Source organism: Lissotriton helveticus, chromosome 9 (genome assembly GCF_964261635.1).
Source record: "Lissotriton helveticus chromosome 9, aLisHel1.1, whole genome shotgun sequence".
Classification (NCBI taxonomy): domain Eukaryota; kingdom Metazoa; phylum Chordata; class Amphibia; order Caudata; family Salamandridae; genus Lissotriton; species Lissotriton helveticus.
The window spans coordinates 398596381-398621586 of record NC_136070.1 but is presented as its reverse complement, the minus strand read 5'-3'; the positions used below and the strand labels follow the sequence as shown (position 1 = coordinate 398621586).

At 44.9% G+C, this 25206-nt stretch overlaps 1 protein-coding gene across 2 annotated transcripts in view; it reads right to left on the bottom strand.

Moving 5' to 3' along the window:
* LOC144781359 (cholesterol 24-hydroxylase-like) overlaps window positions 1-25206 on the bottom strand; it is a 345923-nt gene that overhangs the window by 114709 nt on the left and 206008 nt on the right. For both annotated transcript variants that reach the window (XM_078660148.1, XM_078660147.1), the window contains exons 7-8: window positions 15151-15261; window positions 14870-15026 (exon numbers count right to left, since the gene is read on the bottom strand). In XM_078660148.1, coding sequence (XP_078516274.1) covers window positions 14870-15026; window positions 15151-15261 — 268 coding nt within the window. The remainder of the gene's footprint in view (window positions 1-14869; window positions 15027-15150; window positions 15262-25206) is intronic.

The following is a 25206-nucleotide window of genomic DNA, read 5'->3' as shown; positions in this document are numbered from 1 at the left end:
ATTGTACTCGGTCGGGGTGATGGAGTGAAATACTCTGTTGCCCTGATGGAGCACCTGTCCTCTGAATTTAAAGTTGCCCACCGACCTGGCAGACACCTCTAGTCATTGAAAGCAGTGACCGTCACAGTGGTTCCTGTGAGTGAGTTAAAAGTTTGATAGACTACTCTGTCAAACATGATGGACACCAGTCAAACTTTTAACAAGTTACTGTTTCTTCAAAAACAAAATCCCCAAATCATATTTTGTTTTTTGAAAAACAAAAACTATGACCGCCACACCTTGGGAATTTTCCCCATTGTGACGGGGTCTACAGTATATCTTTACTGGACCTTACCATTGATGTTTGTCACAGCCATAAGGAAGAGTAAAAACTGCCCATTAGACCACCCAAACCTCGAAGTTCGAATGTCCAAATCTCTTGAAGCCCTCACTCTGTTGGACCATTGAAGGACTATGTCCATGACTACGACAGAGTAGGCTCCATTGGTGAAATACTTAAGGAATGCCCAACTACAAAGCTAAACTCTAAATCACTTCCTAAGTCCTAAGATAACATGTTTGACCAAAATGAACTTGCTTTGCATATCTGACCTGTGCTCCATCTTGGTTGGCCTGAAATCTCAACTTTGTGGTAGTGTGGTTGAGCAATAAGGCCTTATCATAGGGTAGTGCTAAGCATTTATTGTACGACTCAGACAAGAGATGATTTCACACACTCAAGAACTGAACTCTGACCAATTGGATTGTATGAAAAATATTATTTAGTTATATTTATTTTAAAGAACCAAGCCAGGCCTGGTACAGGTCAGTATAGAAATACGTTGCAAGCATATGCAGTTTAAATATAGATTGAATGCAATGAATTGATAACAGTATAAATACATTGTATTCGTAGATAGTCAGAGTTGCTTTGCAATTACTTTTCATATGCAGCAAGGTATCTCTAGATACACTAGGCTGGTGTATTTCCAGTGGGAAAGAAAAATAAGTCAATGCAATTTCCAAACTTAATACAGGTTTACAGTATTACTCACAAGCCACATTTAGTCCTGAGAAGGCAGACTGAGTTTACGGGTCCGCGAGTAAGATTCAGTCAAAAGGGCACTTGGGTCGCACCGCCAGCGGTGCAAAGGAGGCAGGGTGCAGAGTGCAGGGACCACACATTAGCCAATGACCTAAGCACGATCAAGGACTTGGGGACTGTGAGAAGTTGGCCTACTTTATATGCTGACCACTAATTAAAGTGGGCACCTTGTTCCAGTCCAAACAACCCTTATTGATGATTAAGTTAAATACAACCTTTATAGAAATCTATCCTAGTGGTAGCTGTGGAGAGCAGCCTTCAGGCTAAGTGTTGAAGGAATGTAAAGCTGCTTGTTTTATCAGATCAGAAACTCCTGAATGCCCAAATGAAAGGAGAACCACACAAGGAATATATGAATGTATTTATTACTAAACACTCTCTACTAACCTCTTTATGAGATTAGAGAACAAAACACACAATATTAAATCAATAGAACGACAGTAAATAGCACAATACACAGTGGGCTGCAGGGGGAGACCGAACCATATACTACGAAAGTGGTATAACAACCTCAACTTGACTAGACACAGTGCCTAGAGCACGTAGAATCACTGGGACCCCAAGGAACCACCCAAAGTAGTGACACAGGGGACTCACAGAGGAAGGGTGCAGTGTGAGAACACAGGTGCGAGCTCTGTACAACTCTACGGGAAAGTCGCAGTTGGAATTTTAAAGATTAAGGACACTTCGGAGAGGACTTTGAGCAAATCCTTTCAAACATAGAAGGTTCTAAGGCCAGCACCCTTGTGAGTACCGGAGTACCCGTGTTACCTATCCCAGGGCAGCTGGGAGCATAGGTGCCAAGTGATGTCTGGAACCTTTGTTGTTTTCAATGGTGTGATGCGGAAAAATGCTACTGCTGGGAAGATGAAAAGTGTCCGGTGGTATCCAAGCCTGGATTTGAGGTAAGAAGAACATGAAAGCAGAGGGGACAGAGTCTGGGTCACTTCACAGTGACCAGGGGCACGATAGAGGAATGCCCACCAATGTCGGGTGTTTCAGGTGAGAAGAGGTCAAGCTTGACTCTGCAGCCATGGGGACCAGGAGGCGTCGACAATGACCAAAGTCTGGAGGTGAGCTGTCCACAAAGGATGTCGGGTGCTGGGGGGTCAGTGTCTGGATTGAACACCAACAAGCCTTGGCAACTGTAACCCACACCGGCAGAGGAAAGATGCTTCGGTGAGGACCAGCAAGGTCCAGGGGACTCTCCAAGCTATGGAGAGTCAGGGCACATCTGGAGCAACCAGGGAAGCCCACAGAAAGTCAAAGTTACCTTCACAGGGACCCACAGGTCAACGGACCAGGGATCGCAAAGGGACCTCAAGCTGAATCACGAAATACCAGTCCACGGAATACTCGTGGAGTATAGGCCAGAAATCTTCAGTGCAATTACTGCTCGGGGTCAGGACTACAAGTAGCCCAAAGCACAGCCTCAGGAATCGCCGAAAAGCATATGCTGCTGCAAAAGTACACAGTGCACAGGGGGTCGGGTTGCACGGTTCCCACGAGGGATACGGGCCTCAGAATTTCTGAGAGCGGGAATCATCCGCAGAGACCTCAGGAACCCACCTCCTGTGTTGCAGAAATCTTCTGAGTCTTCAGGAGCTTGGGAGATGCAAACCAATCAGATACGTTTATGTGCCTGCCTTGCATGAGAGTAACTCCTTTACTCCATGGGAGATTCTTCAGTCATCCAGCGTAGTGTAGATCATCAAAGTACTTGGTTTCTGTAGCAGAGTTTAGTCCAGGTAAAATCTAAAGTCCTCTAGTCAGGGGTTCCTACTTTATACCCTAGGAAGGGGTGGGACAAACTCTGGGGACCCACCTATGGGAGGGTCAGGACAGAGGGGTGGTTACACCCATGCCCTTTGTCCAGTTTCACACCAGAGCTCCTGCGACCGATTTGAACTGGACTGTGCAAAGGGACACCAAATGTGCCCTCAGTGCAGACTTCAAAGCACTCTGAATACACCCACCTAGCCCCAATACACTAAAGCCTGTCTGGGAGGTGGTCACACCTCCCTGTGACAGGAAGCCTATTGTCAAGCCTTCCTTTGCTCGAGCTTGGCTCAGCAGCAGGAGGGCAGATTCGTGTCTGTGGCTGGCAGCATCCATTTTGTGATGCCCAGGTCGAGAAAGCCGGTAACGGGTGTACCAGTGTGTCACATAGGTCCCTTTAGGAGGGTGGAATCATACCTCCCCCACAAGTTAGTGTATGATTCCAAGGTGTTTGACACCAAACACAACATGTTTCTAAGCAGCCGTTTTAAAGTTAGCATTTACCGCAAGGTTATAATGCACTTAAATAAACATGGTGAGCTGCACCACAAACAACCCCGGAAAATAGGTTCATAAGGCTGCAGAGGGGCATTGCTCATGCAGGGAAACCCTCTCACATAAATCCCAGCACCCTGCCTTCAGAATTGATAAGGCCTGCCATAGGAGTGACTGATAGGTTTATATGTGTACTGATATATGATAGATATAGTGAACCTATATCTAAGTAAGGGGTGCATGCACCGCCTTACACAGGCTGCACTAGCAGACCTGTAGTGTCAGTTTGAATGGTCTCTCATGGGTGGCACAATACATGCTGCAGCCCCTGGGAGGCCTCTGGGGTACCTATGCCGTGGGTACATAGTATACCATATACTAGGGACTGATAAGGGTACCTCAGAATCCAATCTGGAGTGTACCTAAAGTACATGCAATCAATTTAGAGGAGAAAGCAGCTAGGCTGGGGTCCTAGATAGCAGAAGCCCAGCCAGTCTAAGTCGAAAACAGTGAAACATCAGCAAAAAGTGGGGGTAACTATAAGAAGCAGATCCTACTCTCCTACAGGGACTGGGTCATGTAGGCCACCAGATTGGGGCGCAAACAGCTCCTGGAGTCGAGGTCAGCACTAAAGGCCAAATGACCCACACAAAACTACTTCACGGCGGCCGGTGTAGGATAAAGTCTTGGCTGATGCTGCAGATTCAGTTGCGGTTCCCTCAGAGTTGGTCAGCTGCCATTGAGGCGAATGTGGGATTTGGGAGTCATCGTCCTGTGACCGCAGAGTTTGGTGACAGAGTCGATCAGATGGTCACAGTTGCTTTTTATGGACTGCTTTGGTTACGGAACCGGTACGGGGATTGCCTTCGATCGGTTGAGAGCCTCTTCCAGTTGTTGGCTGCAGATTTGATTTAGGAACTTATGTAGGTTCAGGGGTCACCAGGATCCAGGCTAGGATCACTGAGGGGACCTCCTTAGGGTATTGGGTCACTCAAGCTCGGGAGCGGAGTGGTGTGTAGACTCACAGAGTCGGCCAGAGTCAGAGTTGGTTGCTTTTGAGCATGTCCGGTACTGATGGGAGACCAAGTTTGTTTAAGCCGCAAAGGCAGGACTGGTTCTCTGGGCTTTCAAAGGCTGCTGACTGCTGAACATGCTGAAGTTCTGTTGGAGGAGTTTGAGGTTGGGACAGGCCAGTAGGACTGGGGCCAAGTCAGTTGGTGTTCTCCTCTTCTTCTCTCTGCACGCCTGTTGGGTCCTTCTTCTTGCTTCTACTTTTCAGTTCTGGTCTGCGGAGGCAAGGTTCAGGGTTGGCCGTAAATACTGAATTTAGGAGCGTAACTGGTCGGTACCAATAGATACCTTCCTTGGGGTGGGTACACCCCCTATTATGCCACCCTCCAGTTGGAGGGGGGCATGAGCCTCACTCGGGTTGGTTGGGTCCCCTCTTCTGCAAGATGGCAGGAACTGAGGGTTGTGCTTCACCTCGCCTCCCCCATCGCAGGGGTGAAGTTGTCAAAGGTGGGCACACCTCTCTTCCTATCTTGGTTTCCCGACGATTTTCTCACCCAAAGTGGGGGTCAGAACAGGTAGGGGCCAGCTGCTGGGAGCAGCAAATGCCTGGGGTAGCTCACAAAGGCATCAGGCCTTTAAAGCTTTCCCATCGTAGACCCTGCCCATTCTGGGGGAGGAGGCTTGGCACCTTGACCCAGGATGGGCTTTGCTTCAGGACCCCGAGAGTGACAGGCTCTCGACTCAGGGGTCCAGAAACATGTCTGGTGGTGGCAGCTGGCGAGCAGCCACTCAGCCAAGAAACTAGAGTTAAGTCGTTTTTCAGGGGTCATCTCTAAGATACCCTCTGAGGGCATTTTTCATTATATTCCACTCTGGCATCTGTGTGGGTTTAATGTGCTGAGAGGTTTGATACCAAACTTCCCATCTTTCAGTAAAGCTATTATGGTGCTGTGGAGTTCGTAATGCCAAACTCCCAGACCACATACTCTTTATGGCATTACTGTACCCAGCTAGAGGGGTGGCTTACATATGCCAGGGCAGTGGATTGTAGGCTTGGTACACAGAGTGTGCCAAGTCGACTCTTCACTTTGTTTTGCACCAAAACACTCAGCCTGCGATGGCAGTGAGTGTGGGTTAAGGTACAGGACTTCTAAGGGTGGCACAATATATGCTACTGCCCTTAGAGGCCTTCCCTGGTTACAGTGCCCTTGGTACCCATGGTACCTTTTACAAGGGACTTACATGTGGCCAGAGAGGTGCCAATTGGGGAAAGTGACAGATTTGTCAATACATAATTGTTCCATATTCTCCCATATTAAATCTTACATCACTTGATCTAATTTTAGGCACAACCAGTGTTCAATTAACTTCATCACTACTTGAGTTTATGGCGTTGTCGCTCTTAATGAAAACAAACTCTCCTATGGTGTATCATGTGATGGATTCTTATTAGATGCTATTCTTTGGAAGACAATATTTACAACTCAGAGGTATTACACCAAATGTTTTGTTTAAGAAACTGGCCCTGAAATGTGCACTTTGCATCAGGAAAGGAACATGCCCTTCATAGATTGCATAACTGTTTTCTATTCACTGCATAATCTGCCATTTTGGAGGCATGCATATATGTCAATTCAAGAAATAGCTAGAGTTGTCAGAAGCGACATCTCTCACTCTTTGACTCTGGATGAAATAAGAGGTCCTAGCTTTTCAATAGCATCCTATTTACTGCTGATGGTCTATGGAAAGGACATGGAGTGGCAGCTACAGAAAGTAAAAAAGATTATTAAAGCCCTGTTTTTTCCTTTTCCAGGTCTGACTTCATCACTACCGAGAAAAGGGTTAGCAACGACAGTGCCACAGTTACTAAAGGGCAAGCTAGGTGCAGCAGCTGCTACCTCTAATTGGTGTGCATCGGGACACAATGTCGTTGCACAAATCAGTCTCCAGAGGATGATGATTGGGGTTACCTGTAAATGTCTGCCTAAAGGTGTCTTGCTATGACTGGCTGAACTACATTTCCGGCAGTTTTCCCCATAAACAAAATTGCTTCAGGAAACCTGGTAAAATGTATGGGATATTATTTCTCAGAAGAGGATCGTAGTGATCTCCCTTTGCTGTGGGTACACAGTTTTCTTGGGTCAGACCAGGGTGACCAAGGCCTCAATCTTGGAAGCATACATTTTTGCTCTTTTAAATTACGTTGTTTATAATAAGCTCAGCTTTGATTATTAGCATATATGTTTTACAATAATGTGCCTATGTTCTATGTTTAGGGTGCATAGGTATGGAATTGTTGCATATCAGTGATACCGAGAGCAGCTATCTTTGCTCTAAAGTATTTGTGAAAACAATAATAGAGCAATAAGTCTTGTAGGGCAGCATACGTCTGCCACCTGGTCTCATGTAACAGTTCTCACCACACAGCAAGAGTGCAAAGACATGCTCTCACACACTTTCTCACCATCTGAGAATCCCTACAAAAGGATACCGTGTGTAATAAGCAGAGCGGACTGATCTATCTGAACAGAAATATCTCCATGACATTTGGCATCTTTTCTACTATGGTCTGTGAGATATGTAAGCTCTGGTTGTATTCACTCACTAGCAATTATGGCTACTCTATGTTGGCCCTCTAAACACATTTATAAAATCATTTTTACATTCTGCATGTTTTTTCATGCTCACAATGTCTGTGACTGTTGCTATCAATCTACAACAAATTGTGTTATATGTCGGCATATAATGAAAGCATATACTGCCAATCTATACGTGGTGTATGAGTGCTAGCCTCAACGGTAGCCTTAAGGTAGCCCACTACTATCCTTTTGAGTCCGGTGCTTAATTTGTAAAATAATAAGTGCTGGTATCCAAGGTTTTTCTCAGAAGCCCACTGCTGGAGCCATGAATATTGAGATTGACGAATACCAACGCTGCATGGTCTTGATTCCTCCTCATGCCTCTTTCTTCTGACACCATACACCACCTGCCCTTTTATTTCACTCTTGCAAGTTTTTATCTCTATTTTTTCCCTTTGCCACTATTTTTGAATTTTTCTCTTTCTTCTCCGTTCCTCTATTTGTGTTTTTCTCTCTCTCTAGCTCTGGATCCAAGTCTGATGAGGAAAAGTAAGTGCAGGCCCCCAGAAATGAGTGCCGGTGTGCTCTACCTGCAACCAACGGCTCAAGGACTGATTGCCCATCCCTAATTCTGTCTGGTGTGGTATACAGGAACGGTCATCTGGCACATGTGTTTTTTTTATGCAGTCTTCATAACCAGTAGAAGAGCAAAACATTTGGAAGTCATCAGTGGCATTCAATATGAGGCACCACTGATGCATGCCAAAGCTTTTACTCAGGCTGAAGATTTCGCTTAGCTCTGCACAGATGGTAGATGTACCTTCGCAGTCTGGGGCCAGGATAAATATACCAATTATGTGGTTACCTGATGTATAGCTTGGCACACATCAGCTTGAAAAAATACACCAGGAACCCATCAGTTACTTTGAATTCCAGTTCTCTTTCTCTTCTCTACACTTCCAAGATGAAAAAAGAGTTTGGTCGACGACCAGCTCTCATATTTGATTGAAAACGCTCAGCCCCTAGAGAAAACCCAGGCCTCTTCGCACTGAACTTTTTCCGGCCACTTTACTGTTTGATTTTGAACATCTGTATGGGGTCCATCCACCTTGATGTGTTCTTGGCCCCTGATACAGATTCTTGCACAATCCTTATAGAACATCTTTATGGTTCTGGAGTGAGGCACTGAGAACTTGACGATTTTTCATCAATGAAACGGCCTAGCATGTCCCTTTTCAAGTCTTCATTCAAGTCCTTATCACATGGAATCCCTCAGGGCTATGATTTTTGCACTGCTATAGGCCCCAGTGGCCACACTTATCTGCTCCTTTGGCTTCATCATCTATGCTTCAACAGCTGATACCTAACTGATTCGTCCAGGATAAGGGGCCCATTTCGTGAAAATGAGCAGTCAACCCCTCTGCGAGACTGATGTAGCAGAGTATGGGAGAGAAGCCACGCCCACTCGCCTCCCATATTTTTCATTGGCTTCTGTCATTGTCTTTCGTAAATGCTGCCTTCGGATTTGTTAATAGGCTTGTTAGTCCCTCCTTAGTACGTCCTTGTCTTCATTTGTACCCTCCCATGGCGAGTGGCCCTTTTACTTCTGTTGTTACACCAGACCTGTTATTTAGTTTGTAAGCACTATTTACTTTATTGAGTTTCTCTTACTGTAGGCCGGACATGCGCTGCTTCTGCTGAAAACGCGTGTGTTTTTTAAGCAGCACAGCCGCCCCCATAACTCGGGCGCCTGCATTCAATCACTTTAACCCGGCATTATCTCGTGTCTGTTTCAACCCCCTCCAAATAAAATGGATTTAGAAATTATTAGCGAAAGTCATGTGAATTCCAGGTAGCACATAATCCTGTGCTAATGGGCTGAAGCTGCCAACAGCACGTCTGTGTTACATGCCATCTGTACTAAAGCCACCTGACCAGTTGTTTTCAAAAGTCTGTTCTATTAACACCACCACCACCACCACCAATACCACCACCATGAATACCAACACCACCGCCACTATCACCACCACCAATTACACTACCACCAATACCACCACCACTAATACCATCACCAATACCACTACCACCACCAATACCATTACCACTGCCAATACCACCACCACTAATACCACAAACACCACCACCACCAATACCACTACCACTACCACCAACATTGCCAATACCACCACCACCAATACCACCACCTTCACTGCCACCAATACCACCACTTCCACTACCAACAATACCACCAACAATACCACAACCACCAATAACAGCACCACCACCAACAGCACCACAAATACCACCAACATCACCAATACCAATACCACTGCCACTAATACCAATACCACCACCACCACCACTAATACCACCACCAATACCAACACCACTAAAAGCAGTACAACCACCACCAATACCACTACCACCAATACCAATGCCAATGCCACCACCAATACCACCACCACTAATACTTCGACCATCAATACCACCACCACTTCCACCTCCACCGCCACCAATACCACCACCAATACCACCACTACCACTACCATCACCACCAATACCACCACCACCAACAATGGCCCCTCTGGCAGACATTATTGTGAAATACAGCATTATATGCTTTCATTATATGCCGACATATAACACAATTTGTTGTAGATTGATAGCAACAGTCACAGACATTGTGAGCATGAAAAAACATGCAGAATGTAAAAATGATTTCTTAAACAAATTGAATACAGCTTCAAAAATATTCATAGAAGCAAAAAAAAGAAAATTAGTAACATCTTAAAATATGTTACAAATTAATTCTGAAGACATAATAGTTAAAAAAATACAGCAAACTACACTTGTCTAGAATTAACATGTTTTTTCTGCTGGATGTGTGACTTTGATACAGGTGCAGAGGAGTAATATGGAATGGGACCATCCCCCACTCTATTCCCAACCCCACACCCACATACCACAGCAACTGTTTTGTCCCTTTCGTTGCCTCAAATCGGAGAGGCCAACCTGCCTCTCTAGAAGAGTTGCCTGCATGTCATAGTTGCTTACTTCCCCCTTCATGTGACATCTTGTGCATTCAACTCTGCATCATTATCTGTCCTTGGGCTCTGGTAACGTCAACTCTTTCCCCTGCGGTCTTCAGTGACTGGCCTGCATGTTGTGGTATTTTGTTTATCTTCTACCCTCTTTCTTTTCACCCTTTCCTTTGATTACGTTTTCCCATTATACTAAGAAAACCTGTCTTCTCTTCTACCTTTGCTTTTCTATTATTAAGCTTCAGAGTGAATTTTCTTGCTAGGATATTATGCTTAGCTGTGTACGGTACCGCTGAACATTATTTATTTATTGACTTCTTGTTCAGTAAAGATAGCTTCAAGTATGAAAAATACAGCAAGCGGTATCAATAAAAGGGTACAATAACTATATATACATTTTAAAGCCCTTCCTACAGAAGTTACAGAACTCCTTTGTGTTTGCCTTTTTAGACACTCACCTTCTAGGGATAATTGTGGGTGATGCTGATATTGAAAGAAAAGAAACTGAATCCGCTATATGAAATCCGGAATCGGATCATCAAGCATGGCACTTCAACCCCAGATAAGAACTCTCAAAGACAATCTTCCCACCTCAAAATGCTGCTTGTACCATACTAACTCCGTGCTTAGGCTCCATAAAACTAAATAGGTAATAATTTAGCTTTAAAGGCAGAGGCAAACATATTTCCCAAAGCTTGGCCAAAGTCCACCTCAGCATCAGTAACATCGAGAGACAAAAAATCATCTTGATGGTACTTCCAAAGTAGTGTGGAGGAAAAAAAAGACTAGTGCATTGTACGTAAAGGTACCAACCCATTGTAATTTAACATTTAACAATTAACAATGTCGTTTGTATATTACATCTCAACAGTTTAGTTTTACCGGAGTTGATACATTTGAATTAAAACAATCACTAAGTGCTCAATGTATACCTACACATCTTCATCCACATAGGTCAAAACAGAAATAGAATGGTCACCCACACTAGGAGAAGGCAAGATCACAACCACAGTTACCCAGGGAACATTATGTAGACTGAAATTGATTAACAAAGGGACATTGAAGCAGCTTTCAATTCAACTACAATGATTTTATTGTTTTGTATCCCCTATCCTACTAGTTACCTTAGGGCCGTATTACGAGTTCGGAGGTCCAAAGGACCGGCGAACCAGTTGAGGCAGTCTGCAGACCTCCAGATTTGCGGTCCACCCACCACATTAGGACTCTGGCGGTTGGACCGCCACTAGACCGCTGCTGCCGCCAGGGGTAAAACCCAAATAATGTTATGAATCCTTGAAATCATTTGATCTTAGTAAAAAAATGTACAGCAATTTAACAGACCATAATAATCAAATGTTAAAATCATACTTGAATATACGTAGCTTATTAAATGTTTGCATTGATTTTGTGCCATAGAAATGCACCAACAATAGAATTGCTATTTTTTTTCATAAAACGAAGAGAGACTGGCTTTGGAAATATCAGCCATGTTCCTGCCGGTAAGATTACGTCCTGAATGGTTAAACCATCATTTGAAGGTCAGTGCAGTTTCAAACATTTGTCTCTGCTGACACAGTAAATCACAATGTAAATTAGGATTGTGGTTTCACTAAGAATTAAAATATTTATTAGTTATTATACAGTTAGCAAGTTTCATAAACATCTAGTACTTTACAGGATACTCATCAGTGTTGGGTCATGAAAATTCCCACTGTGAACCTATTTCTTCTCTCTTATATTGCTCATTGACACATTTACCTTGTATAGTCACCATCAACAGTCGAGCATAGTTGACTCGTACTAAATAATAAGCCCCATCAAATGCAGTCTTCCCTGTCTGATTCTGAAAGGCCCAGATGTATTGTTTTTTTTCTGCCCACCTCAGACCCTCAGCCAAAGCCAAGAGGTCTTGTTGTTTTCTAAAGGTGCAAAGTCTTATCTACTTAGTTAGCTATTTTGGTAGGAGAATTATTTGGTAATAAGTCAGCATCTTTGTGTGTGTTGCTCCTGGCTGTTCTAGAAAGAAAACATCACAATAAAGGAACATCTTGGGCTACAACAATGTGGAAGCGGGGAGTTAGACAAGGTACGTAACGTTTGCATTGCAAATGGTGAAGGTAAAAGTAATAAACAGCAAAATATTGCATATTGGATAACTGTGACACTAGGCCAGTATTTTTGGAGCAGCTGAAGTATGCTTATTTGCCTGCATGATTTTACTGTGAAAAGCTGTACATCCAATGCTTGTTATTACAGCAACGTGTAAAACAAATGAACTTGCAATGGTGATTAGTGAATAGCCTTAGCTGGATGCACCTCCCAAACGAAAAAACTAAAACATAATCTAGCAATTAATATTTCATCATGTCAGCAAAGTAAATGTATCAAGCAACACACATGGCTCTGACTTCAACAATCTAACAAAAGAACTGCCTGAGCACTATCGTCCATTGAAACACAACTGGGACAATGTAACCATTTTCAATATTTCACGGCCTTGATGGATAGAACATCCAATCAATAGCAAACAGTGAAAAAACCATGAGAGCCAATGGTTAAAATGGACTGGCTCAAAGCCCAGTCTCTCTATCCTTCCTGTAACATGCACATGTTTATAGTATTGGTTATGTGAGGTCTCCCAGACAGTTCCACTCTATAGCGAGACCTAAAATCGATATACAGTGACACACTTTACAAAATCTCTGTTGTGAATCTCCTGTTTGCCCTGTACACACCAGATAACCTTACCCACCCAATGCTAGTCCATAAAAAATTGTCTCAGTCACTGTTATGGAGTATATCATTGCTATATCATACTTCCTATGCCCTCTCTCTCCCCCATCATCACCAGTTAGGCATTATGCCTCGGTACGTAGCTGATCTCCTACTATGAACATATCCCACTATTGCACCAAACAGAATATCCCCACTTCCATGAACATCCCTAGTGATTAGATATATTGAACAGGGGTTTAAACCTCTTTCCTTTCCTCTATGTTTTCTTTTCCACTTGAGAAGCCTAAGGATGGATTTAGAAAATGTGATCAATAACACAAAAAAGTCCAGGGTTCAGGCAACTGATCTGATTTGCTCAGAAGTGATTACGTCACATTGCTTAGTCAGTGTTAGTGTATTATCCCTCTGAATTTGGCGTGTTGCAGCAAATTCATTATTCTATTTATGATACTTCGTTCATGCTAATATGAAGTAATGAAAGCACATTGCTTAGGCTGTGCTGTTACATTATCCACATTTGTTTTTTATCATTCCTGGATTGATACTTCGTTTATTCTAAATCTAGGCTATTTTTGCTCATTGTAGACTCCATTGTTTGATATGGCATATACAAATAATTCATTTTGAAGAGTGTGCAGCGGAAAAGCTGTTGACTTAAAAGCTGTTGGTTCAACAGTACCAATTATTTTTCTGTCTGTCCACCTGTGCATTAAAGCTGAAAGATTCATCACTTTATTTTTGTTTTGTGGATCACTGTAGAGCTTTTACATAACTGAACTCGAATTTACTTTTGCTCCAAATAGATGATTGTAAAATTGGTTGATCCCTGCTGTTCTTGATGTGTCTTGCTGTATCTGCAGTGAACTGATACTTATGGGCACATGCATTAGTATTGCATTTTGGAATTCCTTAATTGCGAAAAATAAGGAATCGCAATTAAGGAATTGCAAACTGCAATGCATCAAGAAATTGCTATAAAAATAGCGATTTCTTAAAATTCCTTAATTGCGATTCTCTAATTGAGAATCGCAATTAAGGAAGACCTCCCCATCCATTCCTTTGGGCCTAGAGGCCCATAGGAATGAATGGAAAGACATTCTTAATTTGCAATTCACCATTAGAAATTCGCAAATTAAGAATGCAATTTCAAGGGTGCAGGGGTGTCCAAAGGACACCCTGTTGCACCCCTGAAATCTGCTTAGAAGGACATTTTGCACCCTCACATGCCCCAAGGGCATGTGTGTGTGTAAAATGGAACTTTGAAAAATGCACTTTAGTGCATTTTTCAAAGTTTTCGCAAATTACCATGAAGGCAACTTCATGGTAATTTGCTCCCCTCATTTGCGAATTCGCAAATTTTCAGAGTTTGATGCATTGCATTTAAGGAATCTCAATTTGAGATTCCTTAAATGCAATCGCAATTAAAGAAATCGCAATTTGCTATTTCTTAAATTGCGAAAATTACAAAAATGTTAATGCATCCCAAAAATGGGAATTGCATTCGCAAACGGCCGAATTTTGCGATTCGCACCATTTGCGAATGCAATTTCCTTTGATGCATGTGCCCCTTAGGGACTTATTATGACTTTGGATATGTGGGAGCGGGGCTGACACGCTGCCGCCCTGGTCTCACACTGCCAAAGCCAAAACAGACCGCCCGCCTGATTACAACCTTTTAAGTCCCACAAAGATTTTTGATGCAGAATATGGTATCTTCTACTCCTCTATATAAACATTAAACAAGAGTACGAGTGGCCCCACTTTTCAAACCATGAAGACAAAAGCGGTTTAGAAACAGTCACGTCAAAAGATACGCAAACAAAATTGTATACTGTTATGCTTTTAGCTCTGTAAGGGTTAGCTCAAAGAAGAATCAAAAACATACAAGCTTTTAGATAAGGGCATGCAATGTGACCAAAGTGACTTAAAGCAGCGTACACATATATTTTTAAAGAAAGTTTACAGCATCCACTGACCCACCCCGAATAGGCTAGTAAAAATGGAAGAAATATTGAGATCATTCTATCCGGAGCTCCCATGCAAAAATTGACACAAATGCTAACTGCCCCCTTTTTAGACTAGAAGCTTTTAGGAGATGCACGTAAACTGTTGATTGAAATTGTTATTTTAATATTTTAATTTACCTTCGCTTTTCAGTATCTGTGTCAGAATATCCACTGGTATCTCTTCTCCATTTTCAATGGCCTTCCGCCTGCGCTCAATGCATTCCTTTCCTGTGCGGCGAAGCAGACGTATACTCTCCTGCACCTCTTTCACATAGTTCCAATTTCCCGGAAACAACTTAAGAGGAACATAGCACAGATCCATTTAAAGTAAAATGCACAGAAGAGATTTCACAACTTCAGTATTAAAATAGAAACACAAATAAGTCATTATTTGTGACAGTAGAGAAATTTCAACATACCCTGATAAATGGTTCACGTGTCGAGATCAATCCTTTCATGACATTAGAGATGGCTTTTGGGAATGGGGTCTGATCATCCTCAAGCGAGTTTATTTCCAATCCAAAGGCTATCTGCAAAAAATGAGATAAAATAAAGAGAGCGAGATATTGATACTCTATGGCCCACATGCATCATTGTGTCTTTTTGCATTTCTTAATTTGCGAAAAATAAGGAATCGCAAATTAAGAAATGCAAAATGATATGCATCAATATTTTCGGTATTCTTGTGGGATTCGGTAAAATTCGCATTTTTTACCGAATCCCAAAGAAATACCGATTTCTTAACTTAATTTTCGCAATTTCCATTGATTCCTATGGGCCAAAAGGCCCATAGGAGTCAATGGAAATTGCGAGTGGCACCTAGAAAATTTCATGGGTGCAGGGGGGGGTCCAAAGGACCCCCCCATGCACCCCTGAAATGTACTTTTCAGCATAAGTTACATACACACATGTCCTAAGGACATGTGTGTGTGTAACTTTACAGTTTAAAAAATGCATTTTTGTGCATATTTAATCAATTTCGCAATTTACCACGAAGTTGAACTTCGTGGTAATTTGCACTTCCAATTTTAAAAAAAGCATATTTTTCTATAATGATGCATAGCATTTAAGAAATCGCACAATTGCGATTTCTTAAATGCTAATGCAATTTTAGAAATCGTAAAAAAGATGCGACTTCTAAAATTGCATGATGCATCCCAACAAGCACTTTTGCATTCGCAAACGGCCGATTTTAAGGAATCGCACCGTCTGCGACTGCAAAAATGCTTGATGCATGTGGGCCTAAGAGTAAACAGTTCAGGATCATAGATTTATGGGAAATGCAACATGAAATAGTGGTCGCTCCTTATTTTATCTCTTTATGTAACCTGCAATCAGATGTCATATAGGCATTACAGCGTAAAAAAAATCTTCTGCTTTGCACATTTCGGCACTCAATACAGAATTATCTAGTGTTCTTCTTTTACCACTAGGGTGCACACATGAACCATTAAACTAGAGTAGTAATTATTGTTCCCAGACACTGAATTATTCAAATTCCTTGCAAATGAAAATTCAGCAATGTTTCTGGTACAACTTAACACTGAGAGGTGTTACCTCGAAACCGGGCCGGTCCTCGGATGCTTGTTTCCGTTCTGGGAAGGACATGGCTTTTGTAGTTCGGACTGGACTGTTCCCATGGGGCAACAGGGTCAGCGCTGATTTGCATATCGCCATTGTCTAACCCAGGGTGGTGTGGAGTGGAAAAACGATGGATTTGGGCCCAGATCTTTTGACTGGGGTGAATGTGTGACATTGATCCACATTCTGTCCATCATTGTTGTGTTTGCAGTTACCGCTCTAAGTGTACTGGGGATGCTCAGACGTGAGTCCCAGACACTCCACACCACTGGAATCAAGCTAGCCGGGCTGTTGAGAGGTGTTACCTCGAAACCGGGCCGGTCCTCGGATGCTTGTTTCCGTTCTGGGAAGGACATGGCTTTTGTAGTTCGGACTGGACTGTTCCCATGGGGCAACAGGGTCAGCGCTGATTTGCATATCGCCATTGTCTAACCCAGGGTGGTGTGGAGTGGAAAAACGATGGATTTGGGCCCAGATCTTTTGACTGGGGTGAATGTGTGACATTGATCCACATTCTGTCCATCATTGTTGTGTTTGCAGTTACCGCTCTAAGTGTACTGGGGATGCTCAGACGTGAGTCCCAGACACTCCACACCACTGGAATCAAGCTAGCCGGGCTGATGAGAGGTGTTACCTCGAAACCGGGCCGGTCCTCGGATGCTTGTTTCCGTTCTGGGAAGGACATGGCTTTTGTAGTTCGGACTGGACTGTTCCCATGGGGCAACAGGGTCAGCGCTGATTTGCATATCGCCATTGTCTAACCCAGGGTGGTGTGGAGTGGAAAAACGATGGATTTGGGCCCAGATCTTTTGACTGGGGTGAATGTGTGACATTGATCCACATTCTGTCCATCATTGTTGTGTTTGCAGTTACCGCTCTAAGTGTACTGGGGATGCTCAGACGTGAGTCCCAGACACTCCACACCACTGGAATCAAGCTAGCCGGGCTGATGAGAGGTGTTACCTCGAAACCGGGCCGGTCCTCGGATGCTTGTTTCCGTTCTGGGAAGGACATGGCTTTTGTAGTTCGGACTGGACTGTTCCCATGGGGCAACAGGGTCAGCGCTGATTTGCATATCGCCATTGTCTAACCCAGGGTGGTGTGGAGTGGAAAAACGATGGATTTGGGCCCAGATCTTTTGACTGGGGTGAATGTGTGACATTGATCCACATTCTGTCCATCATTGTTGTGTTTGCAGTTACCGCTCTAAGTGTACTGGGGATGCTCAGACGTGAGTCCCAGACACTCCACACCACTGGAATCAAGCTAGCCGGGCTGATGAGAGGTGTTACCTCGAAACCGGGCCGGTCCTCGGATGCTTGTTTCCGTTCTGGGAAGGACATGGCTTTTGTAGTTCGGACTGGACTGTTCCCATGGGGCAACAGGGTCAGCGCTGATTTGCATATCGCCATTGTCTAACCCAGGGTGGTGTGGAGTGGAAAAACGATGGATTTGGGCCCAGATCTTTTGACTGGGGTGAATGTGTGACATTGATCCACATTCTGTCCATCATTGTTGTGTTTGCAGTTACCGCTCTAAGTGTACTGGGGATGCTCAGACGTGAGTCCCAGACACTCCACACCACTGGAATCAAGCTAGCCGGGCTGATGAGAGGTGTTACCTCGAAACCGGGCCGGTCCTCGGATGCTTGTTTCCGTTCTGGGAAGGACATGGCTTTTGTAGTTCGGACTGGACTGTTCCCATGGGGCAACAGGGTCAGCGCTGATTTGCATATCGCCATTGTCTAACCCAGGGTGGTGTGGAGTGGAAAAACGATGGATTTGGGCCCAGATCTTTTGACTGGGGTGAATGTGTGACATTGATCCACATTCTGTCCATCATTGTTGTGTTTGCAGTTACCGCTCTAAGTGTACTGGGGATGCTCAGACGTGAGTCCCAGACACTCCACACCACTGGAATCAAGCTAGCCGGGCTGATGAGAGGTGTTACCTCGAAACCGGGCCGGTCCTCGGATGCTTGTTTCCGTTCTGGAAAGGACATGGCTTTTGTAGTTCGGACTGGACTGTTCCCATGGGGCAACAGGGTCAGCGCTGATTTGCATATCGCCATTGTCTAACCCAGGGTGGTGTGGAGTGGAAAAACGATGGATTTGGGCCCAGATCTTTTGACTGGGGTGAATGTGTGACATTGATCCACATTCTGTCCATCATTGTTGTGTTTGCAGTTTCTGGTACAACTTAAAGCAACGAAGACAGTTGTAGCACATCCATAAAGTGTGGTTAGGCCATTCTAAATGTCATGGATACCTTAGATACCTTGTCTGCGGTGCCTCGTATGCCACAAGCCTTAGGATAGGATTCTAGTAGGATCTGCAAAGAATGTACAGGAATCTATGCTGTTTAGACACTTTGTGTGAGTTGTACTGTTTTTTCACTTGTCTGGAATGGCAGGAAATTGACATGGGATGTCACTTGCAGAAGCAGCACAGGCACCCTTAAAATACCTGCTGCCCCCGTCCTGGTGACCGTGGTTGACCAACAGCCATAATTAATGTACTGGCTGTAATAGGAAACACCACTCTCTTTGAATTTATTTTTTAATTTATGGTACAAAGGCATTAACATATATGATCTGTTTTTTACATTATTCAGCTAGTAAGGTCTCCTGAATAGAATCTAATTAATTCCTAATATCCACCCCAGTTTATTCTGTTTCTCTTGCAACATTGTATCATCTAGTTTATCAATTCTTTTAGTAGATTAGTCTCAATAGTTTTCCTGTGCAATGTGATCTACTATCAGGGGCCCTGTTTACATGTTTGCATTCGTGGTGCTGAATGTGTGTCGTTACAACGCATGCTTTTTCCACGCATGCCTCTACATCGCAGGTTTTACAACGCAAGTCATTACAACGACTTGCGTTGGGGGGCGCTGGATAGTGGAATAGTTTAATTTACTATTCCAACTCCAGTCCCCGTGGATAGTAGGGAAGGTTTCGGATAGTAAATTAAACTATTCCCTATCCTACAGCGCCCTCCAGCGCAAGTCATTGTAACGACTTGCGTTGTAATACCTGCGTTGTAAAGGTACTGCGTGGAAAAAGTTTCGTTGTAAAGGATGTTTCCCCTTGGTGCTCATTCTGAAATATCATATAGTTCAGTTCAGTTGAATTTTTTGTTATTGTGTAGTTAATTAAAACCATAACAATATAAAACATTTAAGAGACCTTGTAAGTAGCAGCTGAAGGTAATGGCCGCAAGCTAGAGCGGCTCCGGAGCCCCCGCTGAAAATCCTGTATAATATCCGTCTATAATCTTCATTAAATTCACCCATTTTGAGAGAATCCTGGCCCTAGAGTCCGGGGGCAACGATTGAGGATGATTAATGTCGAGTGGGGGCTGAGACTCACAGAGCGGTGTATGGTGTGACTGGAGCCCCTGAACATCATGGCGGCGCGCCCTCGCTCCACTGGTTGTAGGTGTTGAAGCAACGGGCGTGAGGCAGCGAATCATCCCTAGTGGGGCCGGCTAATATCAGCGCTGGAGTCAGTGGGCGGCGGATGGGCTGTGGGTCAATACGGTCTCGGCCGCCCGGCGCTCCCGCTGTTTACCAGAGCAGGACGGACCCGCGGTGCCGGGTGTGACCGCTCTCAGCCGGCAATGAACTAACGTGAGCCCCCGGTTTGTGGGCCCAACAGACTGACCCCCCAGAAGTCAATCGCCATCGGCTGAGATAGCAGCGAATTGGAGGTGAGTGTGGGCCAGGCCCTGTTTCTCCCTTTATAGCCCACGAGCGGACCCGCAGGACGCACTGGGAGAAAGTGCGACCGCCGCCAATATACCTGAGACCCTGGCCTCTGACAACTACTGGCCTGCATCCTGCAATGGTTGGCATTGGCGGCCAGACCTGTGAAGCATTAGTGATGAACGCTACTGGCACTAAACGTGACCCATCGTCCCGCGGGACGCTGGAGGGGTTTTCACAAAGTGCAAATTTAAAAGGTTGCACCCGCACTAACTACGGGCCTGCACCAGGATCTGACTGTGAGTATCTCCAGACGGACCTGCAAAGCGCAAAGAGGGGTGCTCTCCCTGTGGCATCCAGCGAGACTGAAAGCAGCTGCACAATACCCTGGGATACCACTTCAAGCATGTGCAGTCAGACAGCGTGGGTCATATTGATTAGGATACAACTCATAACCCAGAAAGGAGACCTATGGATTCTATTTATCATTGATTGATTGCTTTATCTGATTAATCCGCTTCTGCCCCAAAGGAATGTGGAGACCTAGCGCCTTGCTGGTGATGGGGCGGTGAGGAGCTGTTACATTCTGTGCTGGTTTTAGGCCTCTGAGTGCACCGCTCTGCGCATCTGACATCCTGTTGCTAGGGGGTCGGTAGGACAGGAAACCTGTTAGGCCGGTAGGGGGTATCACTTTTCCCCCCTGGGCAGGCAGCGATCCCACGACTGAGCCAAACACCCTACATTATGGTGACCGGGAAAGATGCCAAAACGCAGGTGCAGAACAAGTTGGCCAAATTTGCTTGGTCAGGCTCTGGGGAATAGAAGGAGACTATGTCGCAGAAGGCGTCTGAATCACAGCAGAGCCCACCACAACAGCAGGAATTGACACTTCAAGACATTATGGCAGTCATCATGGGTGTGCGGACCTCCTTAGAGACTCGCATCGACACTGTGAATGTAGAAGTCTCCCTTATCAGGGCTGACCTCAGAAAAATGGATTCTCATGTAAAAGAGGTAGAGGATGCCACAGCAGAACTAAACAGAGACACTATCGTTTTAAAACAGTAAGTCACTCAAATGCTAGACCAGCAGCTTGACGAGTATGATGGCCGGGCGCGCAGAAATAACATACGAATCCGAGGCGTTCCGGAGCACGTGGAAGGACCTGCGGTAGACCTATAAGTCGAGGAGTTGATCCTGAAGAAGCTACAACTGAAGAGACTCTCAAATTATTTTTCTATTGAGCGCCCCAACCGCGTCCCCGGAGGAAGGCCTAAACCTGGAGCCCCTCCGAGGCCCATTATAGCATGAGTCTTCAATTTCAGGGACCAAGACATTGTACTCCAAACCGCATGTGCCACCCCACCGCTTAAGCTGGAAGACAGTGCAAATACCTTTTTCCCCGATTTTACCACAAAAGTCCAGGCTCAGCGTTGCAGTTTTTTGGTAGTCAAATGGACGTTGAGAGACAAGGAGGTGAAATATGCCATGTTGTTTCCTGCAAAACTCTGAGTGGAATCAGAAGGCACAGCCTCCCCTGAAGATGGAATGGACTGATTGGAGGGTTGGCGCTGAGTGGAGAAACCCAACAGAGTCTGCAACGGTGGCCCTCGGACCGGTAGATCTGACCATTGTGATAGACAACGTGGCGACATGGCCAGAAAGGAGAATCACCTAGCTGATCTGATGGGACTCAGGTCTGGTATGGACACATTGACCACGTATCTGTGACTGTGGAGGGGGCAGTGATATAACTAGAACTCTGGAGGCTTCTTCCCCACACTGGGTTTTCATATATGACCTTGACGCATCTGCATGGGACTGGATAGCTGTTTCTTTAATAATTCTTTGGCTACTATTTTATGTGCAGGGGGCTGGGATTCACCCACAAGGTATAGTATACTAAGCATTTATCCTTGCACTATGGCGGGGGGATACGGCTGCTACCTCCGCACCTTTAAATGTCAGAGGGGCAACAGGCACTCTGCCTTGTTGTGGAGTGGGTAAATCCACTGGCAGGGGGGCAGGGAGGAAGGAGGGTGGGTAGGGAGTTTAACAGCATGGCTTTTGTTTTGTTTTTCTTATCTAATCACACTTTGTGAACAGCCTGACATACTCACTGTTTCTTCCACTCCGAATTTGTGGTATGCAATCAGGTTGATTCTTAAACAGTATTTGCCCAAGGGTAATCCTCAATATTTACATCCAGTGCACATATTGGATGCTATGTCTGTTGCTCCTCCCGTAGAGCCTTTGTGCTTCTGTAGATCTCTCATGCCTATCGTATGACTGGAAATACAATAGAAACTTCACTATCCGTTCTGATGTCGAACGTCAATTGACTGGGAGGCAAAATCCAAAAGAGGCATAGTGTTACAGTATCTTAAGAGACACACCCCAGATCGGGTTCTCCTGCAAGAGACACACCTAGTGGGAACCAAATGTCAGGCCCTTACACAGTGGGGGTATAAACTCCTAGTTAATGTGGGATACACCTCAGGCTCCAGAGGCACAGGTATCCTCGATAGTAAGAGCATTGCATTTACTCCAACACGCACATGGGCAGACCCCCAGGGGAGGTTTGCAGTACTAGAGGTCAGTTGGGAGGGAAAGCCACTTATTGTGATATCAGTATACCTACCCTCTGCCATGGGCAAAGAGGTGCTGGCGGACCTGGGGAGGCTTGTTGTTGGTCTTCCGGGCGGAACCCTAATATTAGGGGGGATTTTAATATGGCCATGGATGATCAGAAAGACAGATGTCCTCCACTCCCTCTAACGCGCCCAATGACACACATGGAGGAATTCACTTCATGGCCTGGGCCTGACGGATGTGTGGTGCTCCCTACAGCCTATAGGACTCACTATATTTATTCCAATGTACACAAGAGCATGTCCCGCATTGACTATTTCCTTACACACCTGAAGGATATTGGCCACTTTAGGCACCCACAAGGCTTACCAAGTTCTCTAGTGTGATTTAAACAATATCCAATTGGGGAAAGTGATGGGACCGAATGGGGTCCCTATTGAATTCCTCAAGACTGTAGCCACGCAAGTGGCCCCCCACCTTAAAAATATGTTCACTGAGAGATTTGACCGGACGATCAGTGACTGGCATCTATCATTGTCATTCGTAAGCCTGGCAAACCTTCTGAAAGCTGCGGTTCCTATCGACCGATTTCTTTGAATAATGTTGATGCCAAGCTCCTGGCAAATCGTCTTATCCCGATAATCTCATCGTTAATTCATGCCGACCAAACTGGCTTCATGCTGGGACGGAACACAGCCCTGAATATCCGTCGACTCCACAGTGTTTTGGGGAGGCAACAGTATATAGAGGAAGATGCAGTGGTGCTCTCCCTTAATGCATCCATGGCGTTTGACTCTATTGAATGGCCCTATTTCTTTCAAATGCTAGAACGTCTGGGGTTTGGCCCGAAATTTCTGGGCTGGATCAAACTGCTCTACAAGGAACTGCGTAGCCGAGTTAATGTTAACAATCGTGTATCTCGGACGTTTACACTGGGTAGGGGCACCAGGGAGGCTGCCCACTATCCCCCTTATCTTTTCTCTGATCCTGGAACCACTGGCATCCTGGGTGCGAGGAGACGTGCCACTTAGAGGACTGAAATGGGAAGAGGGGCACAAGGATAGAATATCGCTCTACACGGACGACATCCTGGTGTATCTGGCGTTCCCCTGTGCGTCCCTAAATAAGCTCCTAAATATCTTCACTAATTTTGGCAAATACTCAAGTTATGCCATTAAATGGACTAAATCAGTTTTATTTGTTCTTCAGGGCTCAATTCCTAGGCTTCCCCTGGGATGCGAGCTGGAAGTGGGCCTTGACGGTTTTCGATACCTAGAGATTTTTATCACTCTGACCCCCAACTCTTTCATGACAAGAATCTAGCTGCCCCACTGGATAGACTTAGAAACGACGTCGCTCATTGGAGATCCCTGCCACTCTCCTTGCTAGGCCGGGCGGCCTTGTTTAAGATGCTCGTTCGCCCGCGGTTTTTGTATGTTCTACAGAATTGCCCATATAAGATTTCTGACTCATATTTTGCCAGTATTGACCCTGAGGTTTGATCACTGTTGTGGAATGGAAGGAGGCCTCGTATAGCGCTGCATAAGTTAACCAAAGGGTGGTGCAATGGGGGATTCCCCTTCCGGACATGCGACTTTATTACATTGGACTGCATGATGGAGCTCTGGCATCAGGCTACTAAACGCTTAGGCCAGACTGACGTGCTGACACAATCCACTCTGTTGTGGTACACTCATAAGCTAGGACTTTGGTGCCATCAACCTAGGTTTGATAAATGGGTAGCAATCAGGCTCTCCAAAATAGGCCATCTTGTAAAAAAGGTAAAATCCTAACGTTCCAGGAACTACAGGAGAAATATGAATTGGCACAGTGGGAGACACTTTGATATCTGCAGATCCGTCATGCCCTATATATATATATATATATGGGTAGTCTCCTGGAGTCGTCCCCACTAGAAGTCCGGCTGCTCTCTGAATCAATCCCAGACAAAGCCATTTCTTTAACATACCACAAGCTATGTAATAACTTATCTGACCCGTTTCAAGCTCTTCGTAGTCGATGGCAAGCTGACATCGGGGGCATCGAAGATGAGGATTGGCAACAGCACTGATGTCCCCGAGAGAGGCAGCCATTTCGCTTCACTTCCGTTAGATTCAACTAAAAATCTTACCTAGAGCATACCTCACCAGGGTCACACTGGCAAGACTTGGGACTAGGCAGGATGCCTTTTGCCTGAGGGGGTGTCACCAAGAAGCAACTTTCTATCATAGTATATGGGACTGTCCATTCCTATGATCCATATGGGAGGGGGCAACAGCACACATGCAAGACGCACTTGGTAAAAAGATTAGCCTCACTCCACCACAAGGGTTTCTCAACATCTGGGAATCGACCGATCTCACAGAAGTGAAACAACAACAAGTCACTGTAGGTTACACATTAGTTAAAAGAGCAATAGCACTGAAGTGGGGAGTGCTGGGCGACCATCAACAAATGCCTGGGTGGCTTAACTGGATAAATGCATGATTGCAGAAAAAGAAGTGTTTACATTTAGAGGATGTCCCAAGAAATGGGACAAAAAGTGGAGTGGGTGGAATACACATCGAAGGGACTTATTTCTATCCCCGACTGTGGGAA